Raw genomic sequence first — 23,688 nt, 5'->3', positions numbered from 1 at the left:
GCGTGTGTATGCCAGGGTCAAGTGAAAAAGCAAGTGGATTACTTTTCGTTGGCATTTCGATCCACAGCATTTCTGGCGCGTATATCGTACCTGGTAACAAAATGATCCTAACACAGTCAGTAGTGCCTGAGCATAGTCTTTTACCCAACATTCAACAAAAATCTCACAGACGGCTAAGGGAAATGAGTTCTTACACAATGACAATGTTTATTTGTAAAGTCACTCTATTTATTAAAAAGAAATAGTTCACGATAGCAACAAGAAAAACAGTATGTTAGAAAATGAGCGTCTTCTTGTCTCCTTGTGCTCCTTTTTTATCTCTCCCTCACTTATCTGTGACTTGCAGATGTGTCTTATGCGAAAAGGGCACCCCACGCATAGCTTTTGGTTGTCCTGCTGTTTGGAACTCGACGCTCTTTACACAATAAATAACCGCTACGGATGTTGCTGGAGGGTCGGTTTATCCCTTAGCTCCGCCGGCCTTTTTCTGCAATGGTAAAATGAATGTTAAATGCTTTCCCTACGTGTAATCGATCGATCCTCTCGCTACGTACCGATGCCGCAAGCAATTGAACGTCGGTGACGGTGCAGATCGGTTCGGGATGTAGACCACCGCGCAGCGTGCAGAAGCAGTCGTTGGTGGTTTCCGTTCGCGATAGCTGATCGGCGAGCACGGCAGCCATGATCGAGATGAACTGCTTCTTCTCCTTCGCTCCCTTCTGCTGGGAGTAGTTCTGCAGTACGAAGAAGTTGCCTCCGGTCCGCTCGACGGTGGAAACGGCCACTACATCGTCGTACTTGAGCGATTTCTTCATCTCGCTTGAGCCAAGGGTACGTTTCTTGTCGTTCATGTGGTAGACGACCCGTTCGTTGAAGCCTGTTGCAATGCGCGGAGGAAAGCGAGTTAGAATCCGTTTCATTTGCCAATCTTTTCTGCTTCTTCACTCGCGCCGTCATACTCACCAACAATGGATTTGACCTTCGCCAGGTCCTTGGTGTTTGTCAGTCCGACGCTCTTCAAAGGCGCCACCATGTTGAACATGATGCCACGAGCCTTGACGTTGGCCAATCCCAAAGCTGCTCCGAGAGCGCTTCCCTGTAATTGGCAATTCAGAAATCGTTAGCCAAACTCGAACGCCTTCTGATGAGTTTTTCGGTTACTTACCGGTTCGGAAACGTCGAACGATTCCGCTCGCACAACTAACACGGATTTGCTGGCTGTGGCACGGAACGGATAGGTGAAGGCACGGCGTAGAGCGTATACCTCAGTGGTTGCTCCCAGACTTTCTCTCGTTTGTTCGCCCATCTTAAACAGCGCACCGAGGACGGCGTCGACGGATTCGACACCCGTAACCAATCCGCGGCACTGCTTTGGACCACTAGTAACATCAGCCTGACCAAGCTTTCCGGTGTAGTCCAGCTTGCCACCGTTCGAGAAAAGGCTGGTGTATTTGTTCGTCTTGCTGTAACCGATAACAGCGACATGCACATCGCTGATACCGACGGCCTTGAACTCCTTGCGCATATCGTTGATCGTGCCCTGTACCAGCTCCCCGAGCAGTGGTCCGAGGCTCGTGTCCACCACCACAACAACGTCGGCCTTCTTCTGCGGAGCCTTCACCGAGAAGTAGTCACCTGCATCGACCGAGCGTCCCTCGTCGGTGGAACACTTCTCACACTGGGTCGGCATTATGGTCGGGATGCCGTACAGCGTGCAGCCGGACACGTACAACCGGGCAATAGCGCAGGCAGCTTCGTCCGCCTTGTCACCGGCGTCGTGGGCCGCGTGGTTGCAGGCCTCCTTGTAGTTGGTCTGATCGCGCAGGTACGAGCACAGCTTCAGCGAGGATTCGGAACCGAAGAACTTGGCACAGGTCGGGTTGGCGTGGCCGTGTGAGTCGTGACCGTGATCACCAACGGCGGCACATGCCAGGCTCGTCTTGTAGGAGTTTGCGAAATCGGTAGAAACCTCAGCGATCTTACCATTCGGTAGCGCCAGGTCATCGAACGGCTCGTAGTTGCCGTTGCCGAGCAAACCGCGGAGCCGGCCGAAGTAGAACTCTGATACGAAGAAGTGGCACATCTTCAGGTCTGTTGTACACATGACCTGTGCACCGTACTTGGTGCCAACGGTGACCGTGTAGTACTTGCGGAACACGTACACGTCCTTTTGGTGGATGGGCAGATCGGTTTCCTTGCCGTTATACTTCACCACGGCCTTGCTGTTGAGCTCAACCGTCGAGTCCTTGTCCACCAGCGTGATCGACTTCAAGTGGCCCTTGTCCATGTCGGCCACGATGCTGAAGTTTCCGTCGACAAAGTCAGACGCCAGCAGGTACGAGCAGCTGCCCGGGAAGGTGAAGTGTTTGTCGTCGAACGTAAAGAAGTGACCTCCGTCGCTTAGCTGACCGTGCATGTGGAACACCGGGACGCGGGCGAACGGACTGAACACGTACAAGCGCAGTTGGTGGACCAGATCGCGGAGCGAATAGAACTTTTCGTTGCGCACGAAGTTCCACGGGCTGAACTGAATGCTGGAGACGTACGGCAGGAACTTGAAGGTTACGAACGAGGTAAGGCTTTCGCTGCCGAAGGTCGGCTCCGATAGCTGTACGTTCACGCCCGCAATGAGTCGCTCCACGGCGTGGTTCAGCACCTTCACGAAGCTCACGAACAGGGCCTTCAGCTCTTCGACATCGTTGACCGGCTTGTTCTCGAGCTTGTTCGAGACGTACTTGTTGATGGCAGCCGTGAACTCCTGCACCTCGGGCATCGGGTAGACGGCCTCCACAAGGCTTAGCAACTCCTTCAGCAGCTGGTAGGCGTAGCGATCGAATCCGTCGAAGTACTCGCGGAACATCTCCTTGACCGCCCTGAACTCATCGAACGATTCGAAATAGTCCTGAACCAGTTTGTACAGCTCCTTGAACTCCTTCTCGAGCACCTGGATGGCCTTGTTAAATGTCTGGGCGAACGTGCGGAACAGCTCGGATACGTTGGTGGCGATCTTGTTGAAGTCCTCTTCGAACACCTTCAGCGCCTTGACGGTGCGCTCGAAAACGGCGACCACCATCTTGACGGTTTCTTCGTAGATGTTGAAGAAGGCAGCCTCAACCTTGGTCGAAAGATCCTTCAGAGCCGGCAGCAGCTTTGTGTTGAACATTTCTATGAATTGTGCTCCCATGTCGTTGAGGATGGCTGAAATTTGCCGCACGCTATCCACGTACACCTGTGACAGTTGACCGAAGATTTCGCTCACGTGCTGGAACGCCTGGGAGACCACCCTCACGAACTCGGCCAGCGCCGGATCGCTCATGATGTCCTCCTGCAGCTTCTGCAGCTGCTTGGCGTAGCTTTCCTGGAACTTTCCGAAGTCAGGCAGCGCGTTCATGACATTCGACGCAAGCGTGGAAACATCCTGCGTAAGCTTAGCATACCGTTGGGTAATATCATCCTTGACCACGGTGAAGTCGCTCTGCAGCTGCTTGTTGAGCGCTTGCAAGAATGACTTCGCGTTCGCTTCATCGACCTTGTACTCCGTCGACAGGAAGTGGCTAGCGTCCAGGGTGACCTTAGCGTTGAGCAGTGGTTTTCCTTCGCCAACGACATTCAGCACCAACGCCTTGTCCACACCGAACGTACCGTCGGCGCTGAAGAACTGGCCCTGCTTGAAGGAGAATTTGGCGGACGAGAGTCCGCTCATCTGCGTATGGAACACCACAGGTCTGGTGGGCACGAACTTGAACGTCGTCGAAACGTCTCCGGTGTACTTCTTGGTATCGAAAGTGCCTTGTGCTCGGACGAAATCTTCACCGAATCTGGTTACCATGAAGTCGAACGATTCCGGGCTTCCGAAGAAGTACGACCCGAACGTGTATCCCTCGAAGGGCAGTGTCAGAGATCCGGCGGCGCTGGCTTGACGCGTGGCGAGGGACATCGCCGAATGACCACTAAAGCCACAGTTCAGTCCCAATCCCTTGCTGCTCACGCTCGCTTCCGAGGTGATGTTGAAGCCCTTGAACGATTTGTCACTGTTGGAGTAGCTCACCTTGGCCACGATCTTATCGCCGGCCTTCTTGAAGATGTCGAATTCGACCGACCCGTCCGCGGTGTGCTTGTCACCATCCAGCGCGCCCTTGGCACGGATCGCCAGGGCCTTGATGGTTGGGTGCGAGAACGTCAGGCCGGCATTGGCACTGACACCGGTCGAACCAAGCAGCTTGGTCTCTCCGCGCAATGCAAACGTAGCCTTATTCTCCGGTTCATTCTTCTTGTCCAGATAGAACGATACGCTACCGTCGAACGGACCGAACTTGTCCTTGGGCAGATTCAACGAACTCTCCAAGGCGATGGTGCGTGTGGGTAGAATGAGACTTGCGCCAGCAGATGTCGGGTGCACGTAGAACAGGTACTGGTACTTGGGCTGCTTCTTCTCCTTCAGGTACATATCCGTGGTGTGATCGAACTTCAGTCCATTGGCGCTGGTCTTGGCGGACAGACCGAACTCGTGCTCGTAGCCCATCTGCTGCACCTCAACCGAGACGACAGCATTGTGGCTGAACGAGCTAGCCCCGCGTTCGAGCTTGGACAGGAGCTCCAGCTTGGTGCACTTTTTCTTCTCATCACACACGCTGGTCTTCATGCTGAATTCGTTCGGCTGGACGCGCGCCTCATGGTGAGCCGAGTACTTGCCGACAGATGCAGTTAGCGAGGCTGAGACACCGGACTCGGACAGCTTCTCGCGGATCAGCTTGAACGTTGCGGTCTGCTGCTTGTCGTAAAGCTTCACGTTGCCCTGGCCCTCGATGACGGTCGCCTTGCCCTGCTCCTTCACCGAGTAGTCAGCGTATCCGCTCAGAATGTCCTTGCCGCCTTCGGAGGCGCGGAAGTTGACGCCCTTTCCGTTCGAGCCCGGCTTGGCGTTCACCTCAACCGAGAACTTGTTCGTGTTAAGCTTCGGCGCATCACCGTACAGCTTGACGTAGAAGGTCTGGTAGCTGTCGAAGTTGGCCTCCACGTTGGCCTCCATGTCGAAGCTACCCAGGTTCTGCACCTTGGTTTCGGCCTTGAACGCGCTGTGTCCGAGCGTCTTGTAGCTGCCGTACACCTTCACCGTGTTGCCAGGGTAGTCGAGCGTGAAGTCAACCGACGGGTTCATCTCCGACAGGACAACGGCATTCTCGACGCTGAACTTCTTGCCATCGGCCGTCAGCTGCATTTTGGTGTTGTACGCACTGTCGCTAGATTTGGCGTGCTTGAAGGTAACGTCTACATTGCGCACGTTCTCGAACTCCGACTTCAGGGTGACGTGCACCTGCACATCATCCGGCGAATTGAACTTGCCCGAGCCGGTGTACTCGAAATGTTTTCCCGCTCCGTACGACACCTTCAGTCCCCCATTCGTGGAGAACGATGAATCATCCTTGCCATCGTAGGTGTACGATCCTTCGGCCGCAATCGGATCCACATTCGGGAGGTTCAAGCTGAGTTTGCCGTTTCCGCGGTTGCAATTGCCCTTCGCCTGCGTGGACACTGACGCACTCTGACCGTTGTAATCGACCGAACCGGTGTACTCGAAATCGTAAACTCCGTCGTCGGTCTCTGGCTGCGTGTACTTTCCGTTGGACACCGCGCCCAGCTTGTAACCCGGTGCGGTCACGTCCACCTTCAGCTCGTGGCTAGCCGGTTTACCGTGGCCTCCGACGTGATATCCGCCCACAAGTGCCGTTGTGAAGTCCGCACCATACTTGCCACTGACGTGGTACTTCGCGTGATGTTCGCAGTACTCATCGACAACGACGCTGAGCTCGGCCTCCTGCGGAAGCAGACTACCGGAAACCTTCAAGCTACCAGCGGCCGCCTTGTAACTTCCCGCCGGGACATGCTTCACTCCCACGTCTAGCACCACGGTTTGACCGTCCAGATCGGTGTACTTCACGTTGTGCACGGCTTCAAAGAGCTTCGCCTTGAAATTGCCATCCTTCAGCTCGGCAGTCCATTGCACCGAGCGCTGCTTGCCACCCGGTTGCTTGTCGAACAGGTTCGTCACCATGTTGCCCGATTTCTTTTCGTCCTTTGTGGAAACTTCACTCTTGAAGTCACCTCCGAGCTGGCGGCCTGTTGGCAGTACCAGGTTGAACTTGGTGGTAAACGTTCCATCGACCGGTTTCGGGCTGCCCTGGGCCTGCATGTTCAGCTCGTACTTTTCCGAGAACACCTCGAGCTTGTTCTTGCTGTCGAAGCTGGACTGGGTGGCTTTGTTCTTCGTTTCGAAGTGCACCTTCTTGCTGTTGTCCTTTTCAAAATCGTAGTAGAAGTCGACCGCTACATCGTATACCGGTGCGCTGACCTTGAACTTGCTGTCCAGCTTAACCTTGCGGTCCTGCTTCACGAAGCTGGCCACGGCGAACAGCTCGCCCTGGCCCTTGTTGGACTTGAGCTCACCGTTTCCGTTGAAGAAATCCTTCACCACAAACTGTTTCCGGAGAGCAGAGTAACATGGAGAGCATTTTGTTAGTGGAACAGTCGACGATCGGTCGCACTTCGCATCAAACTCACCGTAAACTTTCCATTCGGGTCCTGTCCGCGCTCGAGCTTGACATCGTACGTGGCGAACTCTTCCTTATCCACCAGCACCTTGGCGTTGGAGAGGACGTTCGCGGCGGAGAACTGCACTGTTAATGAAAGCCTAAAGGGACGAAAGGGGGTGTATCGAACAATAAGCTGTCATCCTAAACCAGTGTCGCTAGAGCGACTTCACAGTTCGCGGTAGTGGTACGTACTTGTAAGGTGAAGCTTTCTCAACGGCAACCAGAGAGCCTTCCAGGTTGAGCTCACCATCCTGGCTGGTGAAGCGGTTCGAGACGGCTCCGTTCAACTCAAACTTGGTGCCAGTGCTGGCCGTTAGTTTGTTGCTGAAGCGGCTCTTGTTCTGCTCGACGATGCGCTTGGACGTCAACTTGAAGAAGTGCTTGTTGAGCGAACCGCCCAGCTGCACATCGTAATCGCCCGCTGACTTCTCGTTGTACTTGGCATCGACGTTAGCCGCGATCTTGTACTTGTCGTAACCGTACTCACCATCCAGGAAGAACTTATTCTTATTCGTCGCAAAGTCCAGGCGGATCAGCTGTTTTGGTAGCTGCAGTTTGTTGTTCAGCTTGAGTGACTCCAAGCGTTGCGATTCCGGGTTAAGCGCGAACTCAGCGAACTGGCTGAACTCGTACTTGTTCGAGGGGTTGTTGAAGTCTTTGCCGCTCGCGAACGAGAACAGGTTCTTGAATGAATTTTCCGTGTACGCCACGTTCACGTTAACCTTGAAGTTCTTGTTGGCATCGCTCGGGGTCTTCTTCTCGAGATCCAGCTGAAGGTGTTTCAGATCGAAGTCCAGGTGACCCACGACGTTGTTCTTCACGTCACCTACGGTGAGATCGACGTTCGCGTCGTAGCTGCGATGATTGTTCGCCACCACGTGCCCGTTGATGGTCGTTTTCGGGGCGTACGGACTGCTCCACTCGATGTTTTGCAGGTTGTACTTGCGCTTGCCGCCATCCAAATTCTCGACAACAATCTTTCCGGTCGTCTGAACCAGCTTAGATACCTGTGCGTCACCGCTCGGCGAGCGGATAGTGAAGATCGGCACGTACTCATCGTTTCCACCGGAGGCGCCCTTCTCGAATCCTACCTTGGCCAGGTACTCCTCCACACCGTTGTGGGCCAGCGCGTAAAGAGCGACCTCTTTGTCGTTGTTATTCAGGCCCAGCTTGAAGTCGAGGTTACGGATCGGCGATTCGAGCGTTACCTTCACGTACAACGCCTCAGCGGTCACAGCTTCAAACCGCAGGTTCGTCAGACGTTTCGTTTGCGAGCCGGGGGTGTCGAAAGTCAACACCAGCGATATTTCACGGCCTTGGTTGAATTTACCAGAGAAATGGTACTTCGGTTCCACTTCCAGGTACACCTCGAACAGCTCCTCCTGGTCGATCTTGTGTGCAGCGCACACGGTCACACCGATCAAGCTGTACAGGTTGTCGAAGCACTCGCTGAACTTGGAACCAAACTCCTGTCGTTTGGCCGGAAGAGTGATCAGTTGGTTGCCGCGTTCGCGCGTGATGATGACTTCGCGGAAGTTCACGGATACGAGCTCCTGCTTGCTCTGCAGCGAATCAATCGTCAGATCGTAAGCAGTGGCATCGTGCAGAGCAAACTTAACGGCCGCTCCGCTGGACGTATGGCCCGATACGGCCACCTGCATTCCGGTCAGCACGTTAAACGCATCCACGCTCAGAGTTCCGGTGACTTCGAAGCTACCGCTTGGCTGGAGCTTGACGTTGAACTTGGCGTTGCTGTAGTCCTTGATCAGGTTCTTGAAGTCCAGCTCAAGGGCGGTGTCCAGACGGGCTACACCGGCACCCTGGGCCGACAGTTTCAGTGGCAGACCGAGAGCAGTGGTGTACACGAGGTCGGTGTCCAAGAACAGTGCGTGATGCTCAAACGTGCGCTCGAACTTCTTCGCACCCTCCACCATCTTATCGAAGCACTCCAGCGCCTTGTCGAGGAACTGCTCCGGATCGGTCGGAACGTTTTCGCCGGTGCTCAAGAAGAACAGCTCCGATCCGAACACCTTCACCGTCAGATCGAGGTTGAAGTCCTGCAGCACGTCGTTGTGCAGATCGACGTTGCGCGCGAGCGCACGAATGTCGTCACGAATGCCACGACGGAAGCGTTCCTTCGCCTTGTCGGACAGTTTCTGGTAGTGCTTGGCGACAAGATCGTACGCCGATTGCAGATCCAAGCCGGAGAAGAATCCCTTCGGTCCAAAGTAATGCTCCACCAACCGCTCCAGGTTGTCCTGGCGTCCCTCGAGCTCAAACACGTTCAGTCCATTGCCAAACAGCTCAGCCGTAAAGTTCAGTCCGACCGATTTCGGGAGGAAACTCTTCTGCGAGTAAATCACGCTCGTTTCGGCACTGGCGCCAACACCTAGCGATTCAACGGCGTACGAGAACTCGCGGTTGAACGAGTACCGACGGACATCGAAGGGGAACTTGTTGGAGGTGCGCAACTTGCCAAAGTGCTGCCGTGCAGCCTCACGCGTCGGATCGACCGAGGCGCGCAGGCTAGCCAGGTGAGAGGTGATGAATGAACCCACCTGGTACACCTTCTCGGCGTCCAGCAAAGCCTTCAGCTCGTTGGCAACGTTGGCCGAGGGACACTCAACGAGCGACAGATAAGCGTGGATACGAATTTCCGAATCTTCGTTCACGTCCTTCAGCGTGGTGAGAGCCGAATTGACGACCTTTTTGTTGCAGGAAGCAGCCGGGAAGGCCTGTAGGGCCGCCACGCGAACACGCGACGATGCCTCAGGTCCGGAGCACTGCACGACCTTATCGAGCAACGGTGCAACGAGATTGTCCGAGTTGCGGACACCCTTCAGTACTGCGACAATGACGTCTTCCTGAGCGCGCGTGGTCGCCTGACACTTGCCGAGCTTGGCAGCGAATTTGTTCGAGATTTCTTTCACATCCGCCGACTGGCAGCCGTGCTTTTGGCAGTACTTGCTGACCAACGAGCCCACGCTCAGGTACGCCTCGCGTGGAGGGTTTCCGTCCAGCAGCTTGTTGACGGCCTTCAGCGCATCGTGCGTCATCGAGTTGACCAAGTTGAGCGACACGAACGCTAGCTTCTGCTCCTGCGCATCCGTGATTTCCTTGTTCTTGTACAGCTGCGTGATAGCTTCGACGGCATCACCAGTTCCGACGCGATACAGCGAGTCCAGGTAGACCTTGCGGGCCAGCGATTTGTTCGAGTGTACGCTGCCAGCCTTAACCTGGTTGTACAGCGTCAACAGGTCTTCCTTCTTGGAGTAGCGCATCAGCTGAATCAGCTCCACGAACATATTGGCGGTTTTCTTACCCACGTTGCCATTGGTGTACGATTCGACGGTCGATTTCAGTTCCTGCTTGATGGTGGCCAGATTGCCGGCTGGCTGCTGGTCGGGATTTTCGAAGATGATGGAACGCGGTTCGGAAGCGCCACCCAGGGCGGGTGCAGCTCCGGCCTTGTTGCCCGAAAGCGTCAGCTTCGTTGTTACCTTTGCCGTTACACCGACCTTGTCCTTCAGGTACGGCATGTACTGGTACTCCTCGCTAAGCTTGACCGAAGAAAGCATGTTACCCTGGAAGGTTTGCTGGCTGCTGTAGGAGCTCTGCAGCAGCGGCGTGGTCTTGATACCGGCCTTGTTGTTGACGATACGCGTGACGAAGCTGTTGGAAAGCGATTCACGATAGGCGCAGTTGCCCAAGTCGCGCACCTTCTCAACAACGGTCGCACCTCCCGAGGGATAGCTCGAGAAGGACGTCTGACACACGCCGAAAACATCGGTTTCAGTGCTCTTGTCCTGTGCCGATTGGAACAGCGAGATCAGACCTCGCTTAACGTTCACCGAGAAATCGGTGTCGCCGGTCTCAGTACAAATTTCCGACAGCAGCTCATCGTTCGACAGTGTGAACTGAACTGGCTTGCTGATTTCGGGCCCGAACGCCGTTTTCTTGCCGTCCGGGGCGTACGAGGTCAACGAGACCACCTTCAGCGTGTACTGGCAGTTGTTTCCGGCGTAAACTTCTACCTTGCCTTCCACCTTCAACGTGGTCTGCTTGTTATCCGACCGTTCCGACTGTTGAATCTGCACGAAGCTGTCCACGTCATACTGGTACACGGTGCCGGGTTTGAAGTTGTACTTGCTCGATTTGTTAGCTGAAAGGTAAATTGATCACGTTGTATATTTGGCTATCAATTTCACCACCGCAAGCAACACTTACGTGCTGGACAGCCCGTTTTGCATGAAGCTGCACGTCGAAAGGAAAGGAAAGAGAAAACAAAAGCGTAATCAGTATATGGTTGCCCTCAGATGTTGCATAATGTTCGTGGCAAGCGAGACATGTGCGGAGTATGTTGACCTATTGCGTGATAGCCGGTACCGGGCGTCCATGTCTACTATCGGCTAGTATTTTCGAATTCTACACCAACCCCAGGAGTTCAAAAGAAAGGTCATCAGCGTAAGGCAACGGCGAGTATCGCAAAAGTGCACACTCAGCGTCGAACAGGCGGGCTGATAAGCGACTAGCCTCGGGATTATCAATCCATGAGGTTCGAACGATCATCTAAGCTGTGTCCACATGGTGTGCAAATCCCTGCTCCTGAACTTGACATTGAGCAGTAACGAACCGAGGGCGCCAGGGAAGCTGTCGATGTTATCAGTCATTCACCGTGGAAAAGTCATTAGTGCTAATGCATTTTCGTCACTACCAGCTCGTTTCTGTTGCGATGTTCTGGATGACTGATAATCAGAAAGACTTACTTCAGTAGTTGCTAGCAGTTTTTCATATTGTTCTTAATATGATTAGCTGTGCTTTTGTAAAATGTAGAACTATATTTTACGAGCATCAATTCCAAACTGAGGTATATAAAAGAATACCTAATACTGATTTATACTAAAATTCAATATTTTAATCAAAAGAAATATCTAACAATTAACAAAAAAGCTTACTTTCCTCTATGCAAACCAACGCACAAACAGTACAATCGTATGTGGTACAATGTGTTTGCAAACTAACTTATAGTTTTAAAAACATGCTGCGATCTCACTCCTCGAAGTCATTCTGTGAAATGCGCAATTTCATACGCTGCAAAAGGAAGCATGTAGAATTTGTGCTTTATTCTAGAACCAACGATCCCTGTCATTCCTGATTACGATCAGGAATGCTTGTTTGGCAGTGGACGGGTTATCTAGACTCTTCGCTAGCGTGAAACGTGCAGTGATTCATATGACTTCCGCAAGGGATTCAAACAAACAACATCGGCACTGGACAGGCTAATTGAATTCATTGAAAAGTATGAAAACATTCCGTCCTACCGCCGCTGTCAGTCTTCATTAGAACTGTAGCTACGTAGAATTGCTCTAAGGCGGTTGCTGATCAGCTCCACTGCGTTCATCCAAAACCTGGCTCGAAATCTTTTTCAGACCAGAAGCTGCAAACTCATTGGACAGTGGAAATGAATCTAGAACGGTTGATCTAACGTCAAATTGTTGCGCCAGTTTGTGCAACCGACATCGAGAAGTTTTGATTTATCTCCCGATCTTTGTCCCCGGAAAACAAAACACTTTTCGTTGCTGTTACTAATACCAGCTGCCCATCACTTGTTGGCCCCGTTCCCGCACGTCACCAAACCCCAGTATGCGGATCAGCGCTAAATCGCCCATTACAATTTATTGTCTAAATTACTCTCAAATGGTTTATGGTGCTCAGAGCCGCGTAGTATTCCATTGGGCACGTTAGGCAAGCATGATGCATTGTTCAGATTGCAAAACAAAGCGAAACCTCTAGCCCCGGAGCCGGACCTGAACTCCTGATTACCCTTCCTTGCACGAATGTGTCACGTACCTGCGAAAACACTTTGGACCAGCACTAGCGACACCAGGCCGCTCCACAGCAGCCTCCGTCCACCGAGGATCCGCATCGTTGGTGGCGTATCCGTGCACTTTCACGCACCGAACCCACGCACTCGCTCACGCACTAGGATGTGCTCACTAGAACTACCGTCGCACATAGACGAGAACGTGCCAGCAGGGAAGAGATGAATCCGCCCAACGTAGAGACGGAACACTGTCACGATCACACAACGGCACACTGCTCAAGCGTTCTCCACCGGCGATCCCGGGTGGGCCTCAGGATGGGAATAACAGATCCCGACCGGGGGTGCTTACTTTTATAGAATTTCCGCACACGCACACACGTGCGCACACAGAGCTGTGACCTGGGAGGGATGGGGATCCACATCAGCAGCCGCCAGAATACGGCGCTGATAAGAGATGGGACAGTTTCGGACGGCCCGAGCAGCAACCGAAACAAACCCGTGGCCATCAAGCTGTGCCGCACCAACATTCATATGATGATACCATGCTCGGTCACTAGCGTTCCTCGGTTCCTTCCACATCGTTCCGTCGTTCCCTTCGGGTCTCTGTAACACGGCCAGTCCCTGGAACCTGGTGATAATTCAATTGCTCAGCTCGAGATCGACGGGGAAGCGGATCGTGTACAATACATGCGCATGCCGCGGGTATCTGCATGATCGTGTGGGTGCGACTCGATCGATCAAGGGTTCGGTGTGTGCGCTTGCCCTAACCCGTCGCGTACGAAGGGAAAAGGTGAAAACAAACAGTAGGCGAGGATCAACAAAAGAATCATCGCGATCGCCTCTGCGCGCGTTCACCACTGATAAGGGCATGCAGCGTACAGCAGTTTCCGACCCGGACACGGATATCGCACCGACCACCGGCTAGTGAGCAAGGAAGATCGATTGTTCCGGTTGCCAGCAATCACTACGTAGCGTTGGGTTGTGAAAATATTGCTCGGTAGACATTAGCCATCGAGCGGGGCAAGGTCCGAAGTACTTGGCCGCCCGGTAAGAAAACAAAGACAGCTCAGCTAATCAGCTAAGTGACGCACGTGCGCTGCTGGTGCATTAGCAGAGTTCCCGAACGAAAAGATGGCGGAATGATTTGACCATGGTTATCCAACCATAAACCATTTAGTTGCTCCGCTTTTTCACGCAACGTATTGGAGAGTTAATTCAGTTCTTAACTTAAGTCATTACGATTTCATTGCGACAATTTGTCTTCGCATGATCACATCATTAGGAGCGACTTTTGAAACTCATTCTCGAATGCAATTAATTTAACGCTCTTCAAAAATAATCGCTCATTATTTGAGCATTAGCGTTGTCAGAGATGTGCTTAACAGTGACACGCCCTGGAAGAAGTCAAGCTACCACTGCAAGAAGATTAATGTGTATTCTCGCCCTGGTGCGTTGTATAGGTAAACCCTTGGTCGATCGCAATCACTCAATTATTTTGCGCTTCGTCCCGAGAATGTAAGCTAACGTTGTTCTTACTAAATAAAAAACGATTTTCTCTTGTTCCTGAGTGACGATTGCAGATCTCTTTTATATGTTGGAAAACATTTTGCCTTTGCTCCTTTTTTTTCCTTAAGCATTTAAATTAATTACAATCGCAAACAGTGCAAAGCAAATCTCTCGACCACCGAGTCCACATGTCGGAGTGCCACCGGTGCCTATCGGCTATCGGTTGTCTAGCTGTGCCGGCTTGCCAGCGGGATTCTAACTTCTCCTTTCGGGCGTGGATACCGACCGTTTGACCGAGGATTGAGTGATTGAAATTAAATCCCGTATTAAATTACAACCGATTCATTAATCAATCGTCCGTGCGCCTCCTTCATGCCATCGGGAAACCATTTATTTTGTCGTCTAGCGCAAGAAAAACGCTACCCCGATCGGACCATCGGCTCGTTCGAACCACGTAGACGAGGAGGGAAAACTGGAAAGTAGATCCGCTCGCTAGCGGAAACTAGACCCGCCCGTGCGAGCCGTTCGGAAAAGCTGTCCACTCGCTTGATTGATTGAGTGGAAAATCTCTGTAGCTGAAGTTTGATTTCCATAATGAGTGACTGCCATTTCTCCACCGCCAAGCAGCAGGAATTTGGTGAGGCATCCAGACGAAGAAGATTGAAGGGTGAATTTTAATCTTCACAATTGAACGGTTACTTCTTTTCTCCTCCGCCCGTAGCTCAGTACGACATTCAAAGCCTCCCATAAAGCTAGCTCTCGCGCTGAAACGATCACGTCGACAGTGATAAGGCGAGAACCACAGGGCCCGGTGGAAATTTCGATTGCTTCCCTTCGAGAGGGTTTGTTAGTTTCTACCGTCCCGAGGTGCTCCGTGGTACTGGGCGCAAGGGTGGCTTCGTTCCACGACAGATAGAGCTAGCTGATTTGTTTGCTTTTTCTGCGGTCGTTGCCCTTTTCGTCGAGAGTTCCGTGGATGAGGTTCTTATGATTCCAAGCATTTCACAAAGCTATAGCGCCCTCTCAAAACGAATCGTTCCTGGCCCAGTGTCTGCAGGAACTCGCGATATTTTGAATACTCTAGTTAAGGAACCGTTTGAAGTCGTTTTTAACAGTTGGAAGACATTGACAACATCGCATAGCATGTAGCAACGATTATAGATCGTGTTGCAAAGAAGCTTTGAGAGCGATATTGCTACGAATTGCTTTAATTTACGAAAAATTCTTGTTCTGCTGGTTACATCCTGTCCTTGGCTTGGTTTCGCTTTAACTATAACCATACCAGAACAAAAGTCTACTCGTAGCTTCGTTTATCACTCCGAATGAAACAAGACACCGCACTCAAAGGTCAGGCTGCTATCGATTATGCTGAATTATGTTGCCATTTTCTTTCCAAGGCACGATTCTCGCTGGCCATCGCCTTTCGACCAAGCGGCGGTGAAAATTGTATAGAGCTGAAGTTCGGTGCGAGCTTCAAGCGATAAGCCGGTCTGGGACCTCGAGCTCACACCGATCGCCGGTTTTATCGGTTGTTTACTTTTGCGATGCTGATTACGTGACCATCGTCACCTCTCGGTCACCCCAGCCACAACCGAATGCAGTTTCATCGATTTCGGTAACCTCGTCCAGGCGATAGAGCACCGAGAGGCGACTCTCTTAGCTTCCCAGCTGTGTCCCTTCGTAAACACGAAGCGCGATCATTTCTTGGTAAACGATCGCTGTTTTTTTCTCTTCTAGCTGCTCTACTGCGTTACAGTACGGTTCGTAATCACCAGGTGCATTTAATCATCACCCTGCCTGGACATGTGCGGCGAGCTTACGGAAAAGATTTATTTCCCCTAAGTCAACAGTTTACCATAGAGTACGTTCGAGCAGTTCGATGCATTTGTTTACTCGCAGGGAGGTTGATAAACTGGCAATGAGTCATCACTAATCGATTTGTGATTCCGTGCGTCATCAACAGACGTATGTTTTTAATCAAAAAGCAATGGACGATAAATAATGTATTTCTTGAGTTCAACTAATCACGGCTTTCTTTAAGCATCTAATAATTTTATAATCAGTCAAGTAAAAGTGATTCATTGATAGTTTCAAGTATTACAGTAAGTGCTACAAAGTATGACAGGTTTCCAGGCTGCCGTGATCAAATTCGTGATAAATTCTTTGTTTATTCATCCGCTGGCACGACACGACTACTGGGTCATACCTCAGTTATCAATACAAATCCCGCATAAAAACCGTGCTCGGTTGATAGTGGGGCCAATTTTCTGCCTTCAGATAACCTTTTATTCTCTTGCTAACCACGCAAACTGTATCAATAAAAGGCTGCTTGGTCTCGCTCGCCTGCAAAGGTCTTTCCAAAAATGGCAGTAATGAGAGCAAAATGAAAAAATGTACAAAAAAACGATAATGCCCCTCTGGCCGCACAGCTGATAGCGGGCGAAATTTTTAATTCATGCACTCACATTAGCCGTGTGGAGTGAAGAGTGTTAAGGTCAATCTCGAAGCGATAATTATGCTTTCCGCGTACCAGCGGTCTCCGAATGCCACGTTGCTGCTAAGGCTGTTGCTGGTGCACACGGGTGAAACTTGGTAAAGCGCTCGGCTCAAAAACGAGGAAGAATTATTATTAAATTTTGCAAACAACCTTTCCCGAAGTGAAGCGATTATTTCAGCTGGTCGCCCTTCTCTGACAAGAGGGATCCCACCCGAATCGACCCAGCCACTCCGGGGACTTTCCCAAACGGGAGAGATACGTCCGCCCGCCGACCACGTTCTTCACAAGCTCAACGCGCGCATTGGCTTTCGGAATGGACTTTTCATCTGCATCAATTATTTAGGTTCTAACTTCACCGGGGCTCAATAATGCAAGCCTCCCGAACCTGTGCTCGGATCAGGCGCGAGTGTGAAACCGTAACACGGCGAAGGCGTGCCGGTGTGGAAGGAGTTTCGTGACAGTCTAATCAATTATTAAGCGATTTTCCACGGCACCAACGCCACGACGAGTGGGGTGTAATCCAGTGGTCAAACTGATATGACGTGGAACGAACGATCCGTTCATTAGGTTGCGCTTGCGAGGCGATTCCTGGATTTGGGTACATGATCAGCGCCACAATCGCTCCATCAATCGATCCGCTTTTCGTTGCGAAGCGTCAATCGATACCAGGTGGCTCGGTTTATGTGATGGAATTTAAACGGTTTTAGCTCGAAATAGGACGCAGGGCCTCACCACGAGAGCCCCAAGCCACAGAGCCCCGTAGCATTTGGCTACGGTTTACACCTTCGACGATTGGTGTGGTCTTTGCGTATCGCAAAACCAGCAAAACTTTGCCTTCGCATCAGACGTCACTGGCGGAATTCGTCTTACCGTCGCACCGATAAAGTTTCGCATGGAAAATAGTTTCACCTGATTTGGTGACATCGCCGATTTGAAGACCCTCAGGGTGTGTGTTTGCTCCGAGCATAAGCGAGCGACCGCAGCCAAAGGAATGTCTCGCAATTCATCCTGCAGCCGGTGCGGTTCCAGTTGACGATGAAGCCAAATTTGCGGCACTCAACTTGCCGTGTCTTTGGGTTCAAAGTGATTAATTTTCACAAAAGAAAATCCTTCGTCGATCTATGCCCGTGTGTGTGCCTGGATGAAGTTTGCATCGAGAAGCAGTTCGGCTAATCCTACGCCTGCTCGCCTGATCGAATGCACTTCATTTGTTGCGGAAGAACGGAAGCGCCATTTCTCATCAAGTTTCCGGCTTGTCTCAAGCTGGTCGATAGCGATCGCCCCCAGAGCGATGGGAGCGTATCCCGCGGCCTTCCTGCCGTATCCTATGCGCCGGTGAAGCTGGGAAAATTAATTTTCCTTCTCCGAACCGCCGGCGCGTCTAAATGGCCGTTTCAACGCATCGACAAGACGTTTTCCAATTATGCTTCCAATCAATGAAAGTCAGCTCCCATTTGCGCGCCCGTTCGCCGTTCGGCCACCCGGTCCGCTCGGTGCGCGTTTCGCATCCGCCATTGAACGGTTCGGTTTTAATAACCCCTGTGTCTGGTGAAATTTCCCCGATGGCATCACCCTCGGGAAGCGTGTAACGGTGTCCGCTTCTGGTGCCGTACGCACGCTCGGCATCGGTCCACGATACAAGCAATCTTCTTCCTCCGGCAAGAAGCTAAGAAAAGCAAGCGTGTTCCGGTGGCCGAAAGAAGCAACACCGGGGACCCAGCATCCGAAGGGCAGAACCCAGCACGCACGGGCGAATGTGACACAATCAAACGGAGCGGGGTTTGAGAGGCGTTAAAAACACTCGCCTGCCAGTCCCGCCTTTTGTCAACGACGGTGTCACTCGGTGTCTCCTGAAGCCGGGTCCCAGGTTCACGGGCAGTAATTATGACACCACGGGTCAGAAGGAGTGGGTGTGCGTAAGGGCGGTGCAAAGTGGATCATGTCGAGAACCTTTTCGCCTCCGGGATAATTGCCCCTGGGAACGCCCAGAAATGGCCATCCCAGCGGTTTGGGGTCGGTTTTTTGGGAGAACATAATTATGACTTCGCTCCCCCGACCGGCGCTCCTTAGCCCGGATGTGCGAGAGCTGCCGCTTTTTAATCGGAGCCATTGTGTCCCGTTTCATTTGGTTCCCGCTGTTCTCGGCACCGACCGGACCATCCCCTGGCAGCCATATTTCATTCGCATCCCGCCCGTCTTCTGCACCATGTTTTTCCCACCCCATCACGGGTCTTCCGTTCTGCTCGGCTAAGCTCCGCAATATGACGTGACAGGTAAGTCGTTCCCATTCGGGCAGACGTACACACTTTTGGCAGATAATTTCCTCGCACCCTTGATATGCTTTTCCTTGTTCACGGGTTTCCCACCGGTAGTGACGCTTCCCTACTTAGCATTCCCATCGTGTGCTGCCCATTTGGTAGATCAAATTTTTATGTTTTCTTTGGGGTTTTCAATGGTGTTGTATTTTTTTCCTGTTTTTTAGTCATTCATTGTCCAAGTAAGCCCATCATCATCCTTGTCAGACAAATGCTTCGGCTTCCAGGGATGGATGTGTTTTAATTATTCGAGGATATTCGCACCGCCCCGGAGATACCCGGAAGGTGCCGAAAAGAGTCTTAAGATAAGCGGCTATCAAGCGCACTTTTATCTACCTTCCAAGGAAGGAGCACAGTATTTGTTGGAAGTTGGCTATTTTCCACTCGCCGTCGATCTTGCTGCTTAAGCTCTTGCAGGTCCAGGTAAATTGGACGAATGGGGCTTTTCGACCGTTTCGATGATGTTGCCATTGGCGTGCAATTTAACCGTTTAGTGAATTTTCCAATGAGCTTACGTTCCGTTTCCTCGCTTTCAATTGCGATTATGATCCCAAACTGCTGATACGGTGCAAGCAATTCGTAGAAAAATGCGCACGGAAATATTCAAAAATCGCTCAATTTTGTTTTTGTTTGCATTCTGGCCTAACTACCGGTCAAACATTTGCCAAACGCCCGTTAGCGCCCGATGTCGTGAAAACCTTCGAAAGCGAGAAAAACTGAGGCTTCATTTTCGAACAGCTTTGCCATCTGCGCGCTATCGACGGTTAGATAGGCGACGCTGTGGAAAGAGAGAAAGAAAACCCGGATCCCAATCCTGCGGCCACGAAAATGGCTTTCAAAAGCAGAAAATAAGCTGCAATCGACGGTCTTTGCAGCGCTTATCGGCTGCTTGCCGGTGCGATGGTGCGGCTGACGCCTGGCCGCACGGGAGCTGATAAGAAGTTCGACTTGTTCTCGGTGCGCGATGCTCCCGAAAGCATGCCGCGATCGGTGTTTGGTTTATGACAGCGGTCCACTTGGGCTAGAAGGGAAAGCAAAAACAAACCTCGACCAGCGGTAAAGGTAAAGGCAAACTTTCTAGAAAAATGTAGAACTTTTCCGGTAGGTAGAAGGGCGTACGTGTGCTTGCTTCGATTTACTTCCCCACGCGGGACACTGGAATACGGCCGCGAAATTAATACGATGAGGCGATAGGGGATAGAGTCCAGTGCAGGAAAACCGCTAGTGACGATCATCGATTTTGTTGATAACTTTGAGAACTGTATGACACAAACGTTAGCAACGATAAGTGATTATAAATTAGGGCTATATATATTCCAGCACTTTTCGTTTGGTAGTTATTTGTACAAATCATAAGCTGAGTATGGTAGAATGTCACCCAGAAGTCGTCTACTAAGTATCGCACGATGGGTTCAAATACCTGACAGGGTGCCTCGAGGGGGAACTACCGCTCCAGTGTTCGTATTCTTCAACGAATGCAAACGGGCTTTCCTCGTGAGGCCACCAAAAAGCCAATCGACGTAGGCCACGTCGAAACTAATTCGAAACTGTCGAGTCCAACGCACCGGAACACGGCGCAATGCTAATTACTTCCCCGTGGTTCTTCTCCTCCCGAATGCTGAAACCGAATGATGTCCGGTTCGGCCGTGCCCTGTCAGATTTGCGATCGGACACAGAAAATGAAACTGTCCAGCGCCGTCCAGAGCGAGCCCACGCAGCGAAATTTGGCGGTTTGACCTCCTGAAGCTGACCCCCAGCGGGACCACCAGCAAAAGGTGTAAGGCCGGACACGGTGGACACGCGTTAGCTCCCGTTGCACGTTGATGCCCGCGTCGTGATGTGCGCCTTCCACCAGGCCACAATTTGGCGTGCCAACGGATCGCGCCCGGTCCGCTACTAACAAGCAGTGACACGCTGTTATCATGTTACACGTCGATATTGCCCGGATCCCTAGAAACCACGCCCGCTGTGCCACCGCTGGCCGGGATGTCGTCAGTGTCCGGGCTATTAAGCATTCATGAGCCAGCAGCAGCACACCAGCTGACCCAGGATGCTTGGAGAGGCATCATAACCGATGCTGCCGCCAAACCGCTGCATCGCTACCTTCTTTCGCCTCCCCAAGGCATCTCTCGAATGCGGTTTGCATACACACACACACACCGGCACACGACGATGCACATGCACATCCAAGCGCACCTACGCAGGTGGGCACGATGGGGCGACTTCTGTCTGTTCTGGGCGCTGGGAGCAATTGGACTAAATTAAACGACTGCTCCCCACAGTACAGTTATCCGTGCATGTGTAAAAGTGCATGAAATCGTGGTGCCAGTAAAGCTGAAACCCGTTGTTAGGGGCGATTCCATAAGTTCGAGGCGTGCGCCCAATGCACCGGGGAGGATGATTTAAAGTTTGCCTCGCTGTTTAAACACCTCAAGCTAGCGTGATTGCATCGCCAGACAGGAGCAGTTTCGACGAGGACGTGGAATTAAATATTTCAAAACCCATCACCGCTTGGCATCCCGGAAATGGTACCGAAGTGCATGCTGTGGGCACTCGAGCTCACTGTTACAGAAACACCTGTACCACGGAGCACCGAGTTCGGCCTCGACGCGCTGCTGTGGTGACGATTTGCAATAAAGTGAACAAGTTGTTAAATAATTCCGCGCATCGTTCGGGAAGCGTTACACTCGCCGCAGCAAACATTATTATGTCTGCTGTTCCCGGGCTGCCGGGGGTCACTATTTATGTGCCGTGGTGCTTTCTCTTTCACTTTTTTCCACGGTCTGACACGGGGGCGAAAATGGTTATATTGTAAAATTTTCATGGACAGTTTCGCGACCGGCAGCCAGGCCATGTTAACAGCGTAATTAACATGCTGAACGCAGAGTCGCTGGGTGGATGGTTTTGGGGTTTTCCGTAATTTTTCTTCCTGCCAGCATTTCCACGAACCATGCCAAATTGGCCGGAGGGACTGAGCCGGAGAAGCGAAGGGACACATTGCTAATGGGTAGCTTTGGCTTATTATTTTTTTCATTGCTTTTAATGATGTTTTTTTTTTCGCACTCATCACTCGGTTGGTGGCTCATCAAAAACCTGTCATCAACAGGATGAACGGGGGTGTCATGATGCCTTGAAAGATCCGGCCAAGATTGCTGCCGTCCATTATGATGCTGTTGTATGGTGGCTTACCCTTTCCGATCGCCTAGGGATTCCGAGAAATTAAGATATATTGCTTCATTTTGTCCTTCGTGTCGTTTTCTTCAGCGCCACCATCGAATGTTGTTTTCTCGCGAGAGGATACACTGTCTGCGCGCAGGTGAGACACAATTTGTCTCCGTTCAATTTCGGTGTTTGGTTTGGCCTCGTTTTTTGCGCCGTCTTGCGTCTTCATTGCTTCATTTTACGTACGCCTCACCTTTCGAATGACATTCCACTTCGTTCGCTTTCCGGTTTTCGCGCTGTGGGTCCAATTTATTCGCCTCGATATCGGTCAGGTAGCTTCCATGGTTCGTTTGTTGCGTTGCTCCTCGACGGAAGTAGTGCTCCGCCGCATCATGCAAAATAGATCACTAGTGTGCCCTTTTCTCACCAATGGCTCGGGCGACCCAGTACCACCTCCGATCTCTTTCTCTCTCTCTCTCTCGTACAGGGCGCCAACGAACGAAGGGTTCCACGAAATGGTGGAACAACTTTGCGCCTTCACTGGGAGAAATTTATATTGAAACATAAATAAAGAATGGCGAACGGACGATGCTGCGCTTCCAGTACCCAGGGTGGGCTGGCTCCTCTTGGTATCTCCGCCACGCAAGGTGGTCAGCCCCGGGTGAAGAAAATGGAAAACGGAGAGGTGAAAAATGGATCCCGTTCGAGAGGCTCGCGATGGATAACACGCCGGGATCTCGTTGGAGCGATCAAGTCGAGGTGTGAGCGAGAAGAGCGTAAAAGGATGCGCCCGAAACATGTCAGGCAAACGGCACTTTCCTTGGGCGCTTGCGTCCTCGTCTTTTAATGTGCGTCCTCACGCGCCTCGAAGAAAAAGGGGTCCCACTATACACCATCATTCAAGCTGCCCTTCGCTGGTCCTATTTCTGCGCACCATCGCACGGACCATTAGGCTAAGCAGCGGTTGGAGAATGGCGGCGAAAGCTCGCGCAAGATAAAGATAGCAAGCACCTCTTCTAATGAAATTGTTTGATGACGGATATTAATCTTGCGGATACAAATGGCCACATTGCCAAACACACGGCGTGCGTCTGTCGGCGCTAAACGACGCCGTTCTCGAACACTCCTCCGAAGCCTTCAATTAAAGGCCACACAGAGTGGCGCAAATGTTCGGGCAGCGGATATGCGGTGCAAAATAATGAACATGCAATTTTGTACATGCGTGACAAAACCACATACCACATGCGGTGGCAATTTATAGATGAGGGTTCAGGATGACCGAAGGTCAATCAGGAAGGAAGCACAATAATGCTTTTTCGTTATAATAATGGGAAAACAAAACCCAAACATATACGTCCTTTGGTCGCGCCTTTTTGACATTAAATCCCGTGTTCAAATGCATCAATCACACGCTCCGTTGAGTTAAGAGCTGTGGTTGTGGTTGCTTTTCCCGGTACTTTCGTTCCAAGGGATGTTGACCTGTCAAAACATGTGTCCGTGAATTATGTCGTACTACTGACGAATGCGAGCTAATGAAATTCTGTCAATAAATTGTGTGCGATCCTTAGAGTCTGGTGAAACAGTTAGAAACGGTCATCGTTGCATAGTGTTGCTGTATTCACATGTACATTTGTTACACTTTCATTTGTTTGCATTTGATTAGGGTTCTTTTTGTACCTTTTACTATCCATCATCTATGTTGCATACTAAAATTTCAATTCACTCTCTGATTTCAGATACCCTCCTGGTGAACTATCAGCTACAAGTATGTATCTTCTACTTCTTCTTAAATAG

General features: G+C 51.5%; 1 protein-coding gene across 1 annotated transcript; it reads right to left on the bottom strand.

Moving 5' to 3' along the window:
• Positions 1–212: 212 nt before the first annotated feature.
• On the bottom strand, positions 213–12,516 carry LOC128721023 (apolipophorins). The gene is made up of 8 exons (XM_053814727.1): positions 12,441–12,516; positions 10,818–10,844; positions 6,783–10,752; positions 6,559–6,688; positions 1,166–6,475; positions 964–1,096; positions 555–877; positions 213–487 (listed from the first exon to the last, which is right to left on the bottom strand). Exons 1-8 carry the CDS (start codon positions 12,514–12,516, stop codon positions 461–463), a joined length of 9,996 nt encoding a protein of 3,331 aa, XP_053670702.1. The 3' UTR covers positions 213–460.
• Positions 12,517–23,688: the final 11,172 nt, after the last annotated feature.

Source organism: Anopheles nili, chromosome 2, assembly GCF_943737925.1.
Source record: "Anopheles nili chromosome 2, idAnoNiliSN_F5_01, whole genome shotgun sequence".
Taxonomy (NCBI): Eukaryota; Metazoa; Arthropoda; class Insecta; order Diptera; family Culicidae; genus Anopheles; species Anopheles nili.
This window is presented reverse-complemented; position numbering and strand designations above follow the sequence as displayed.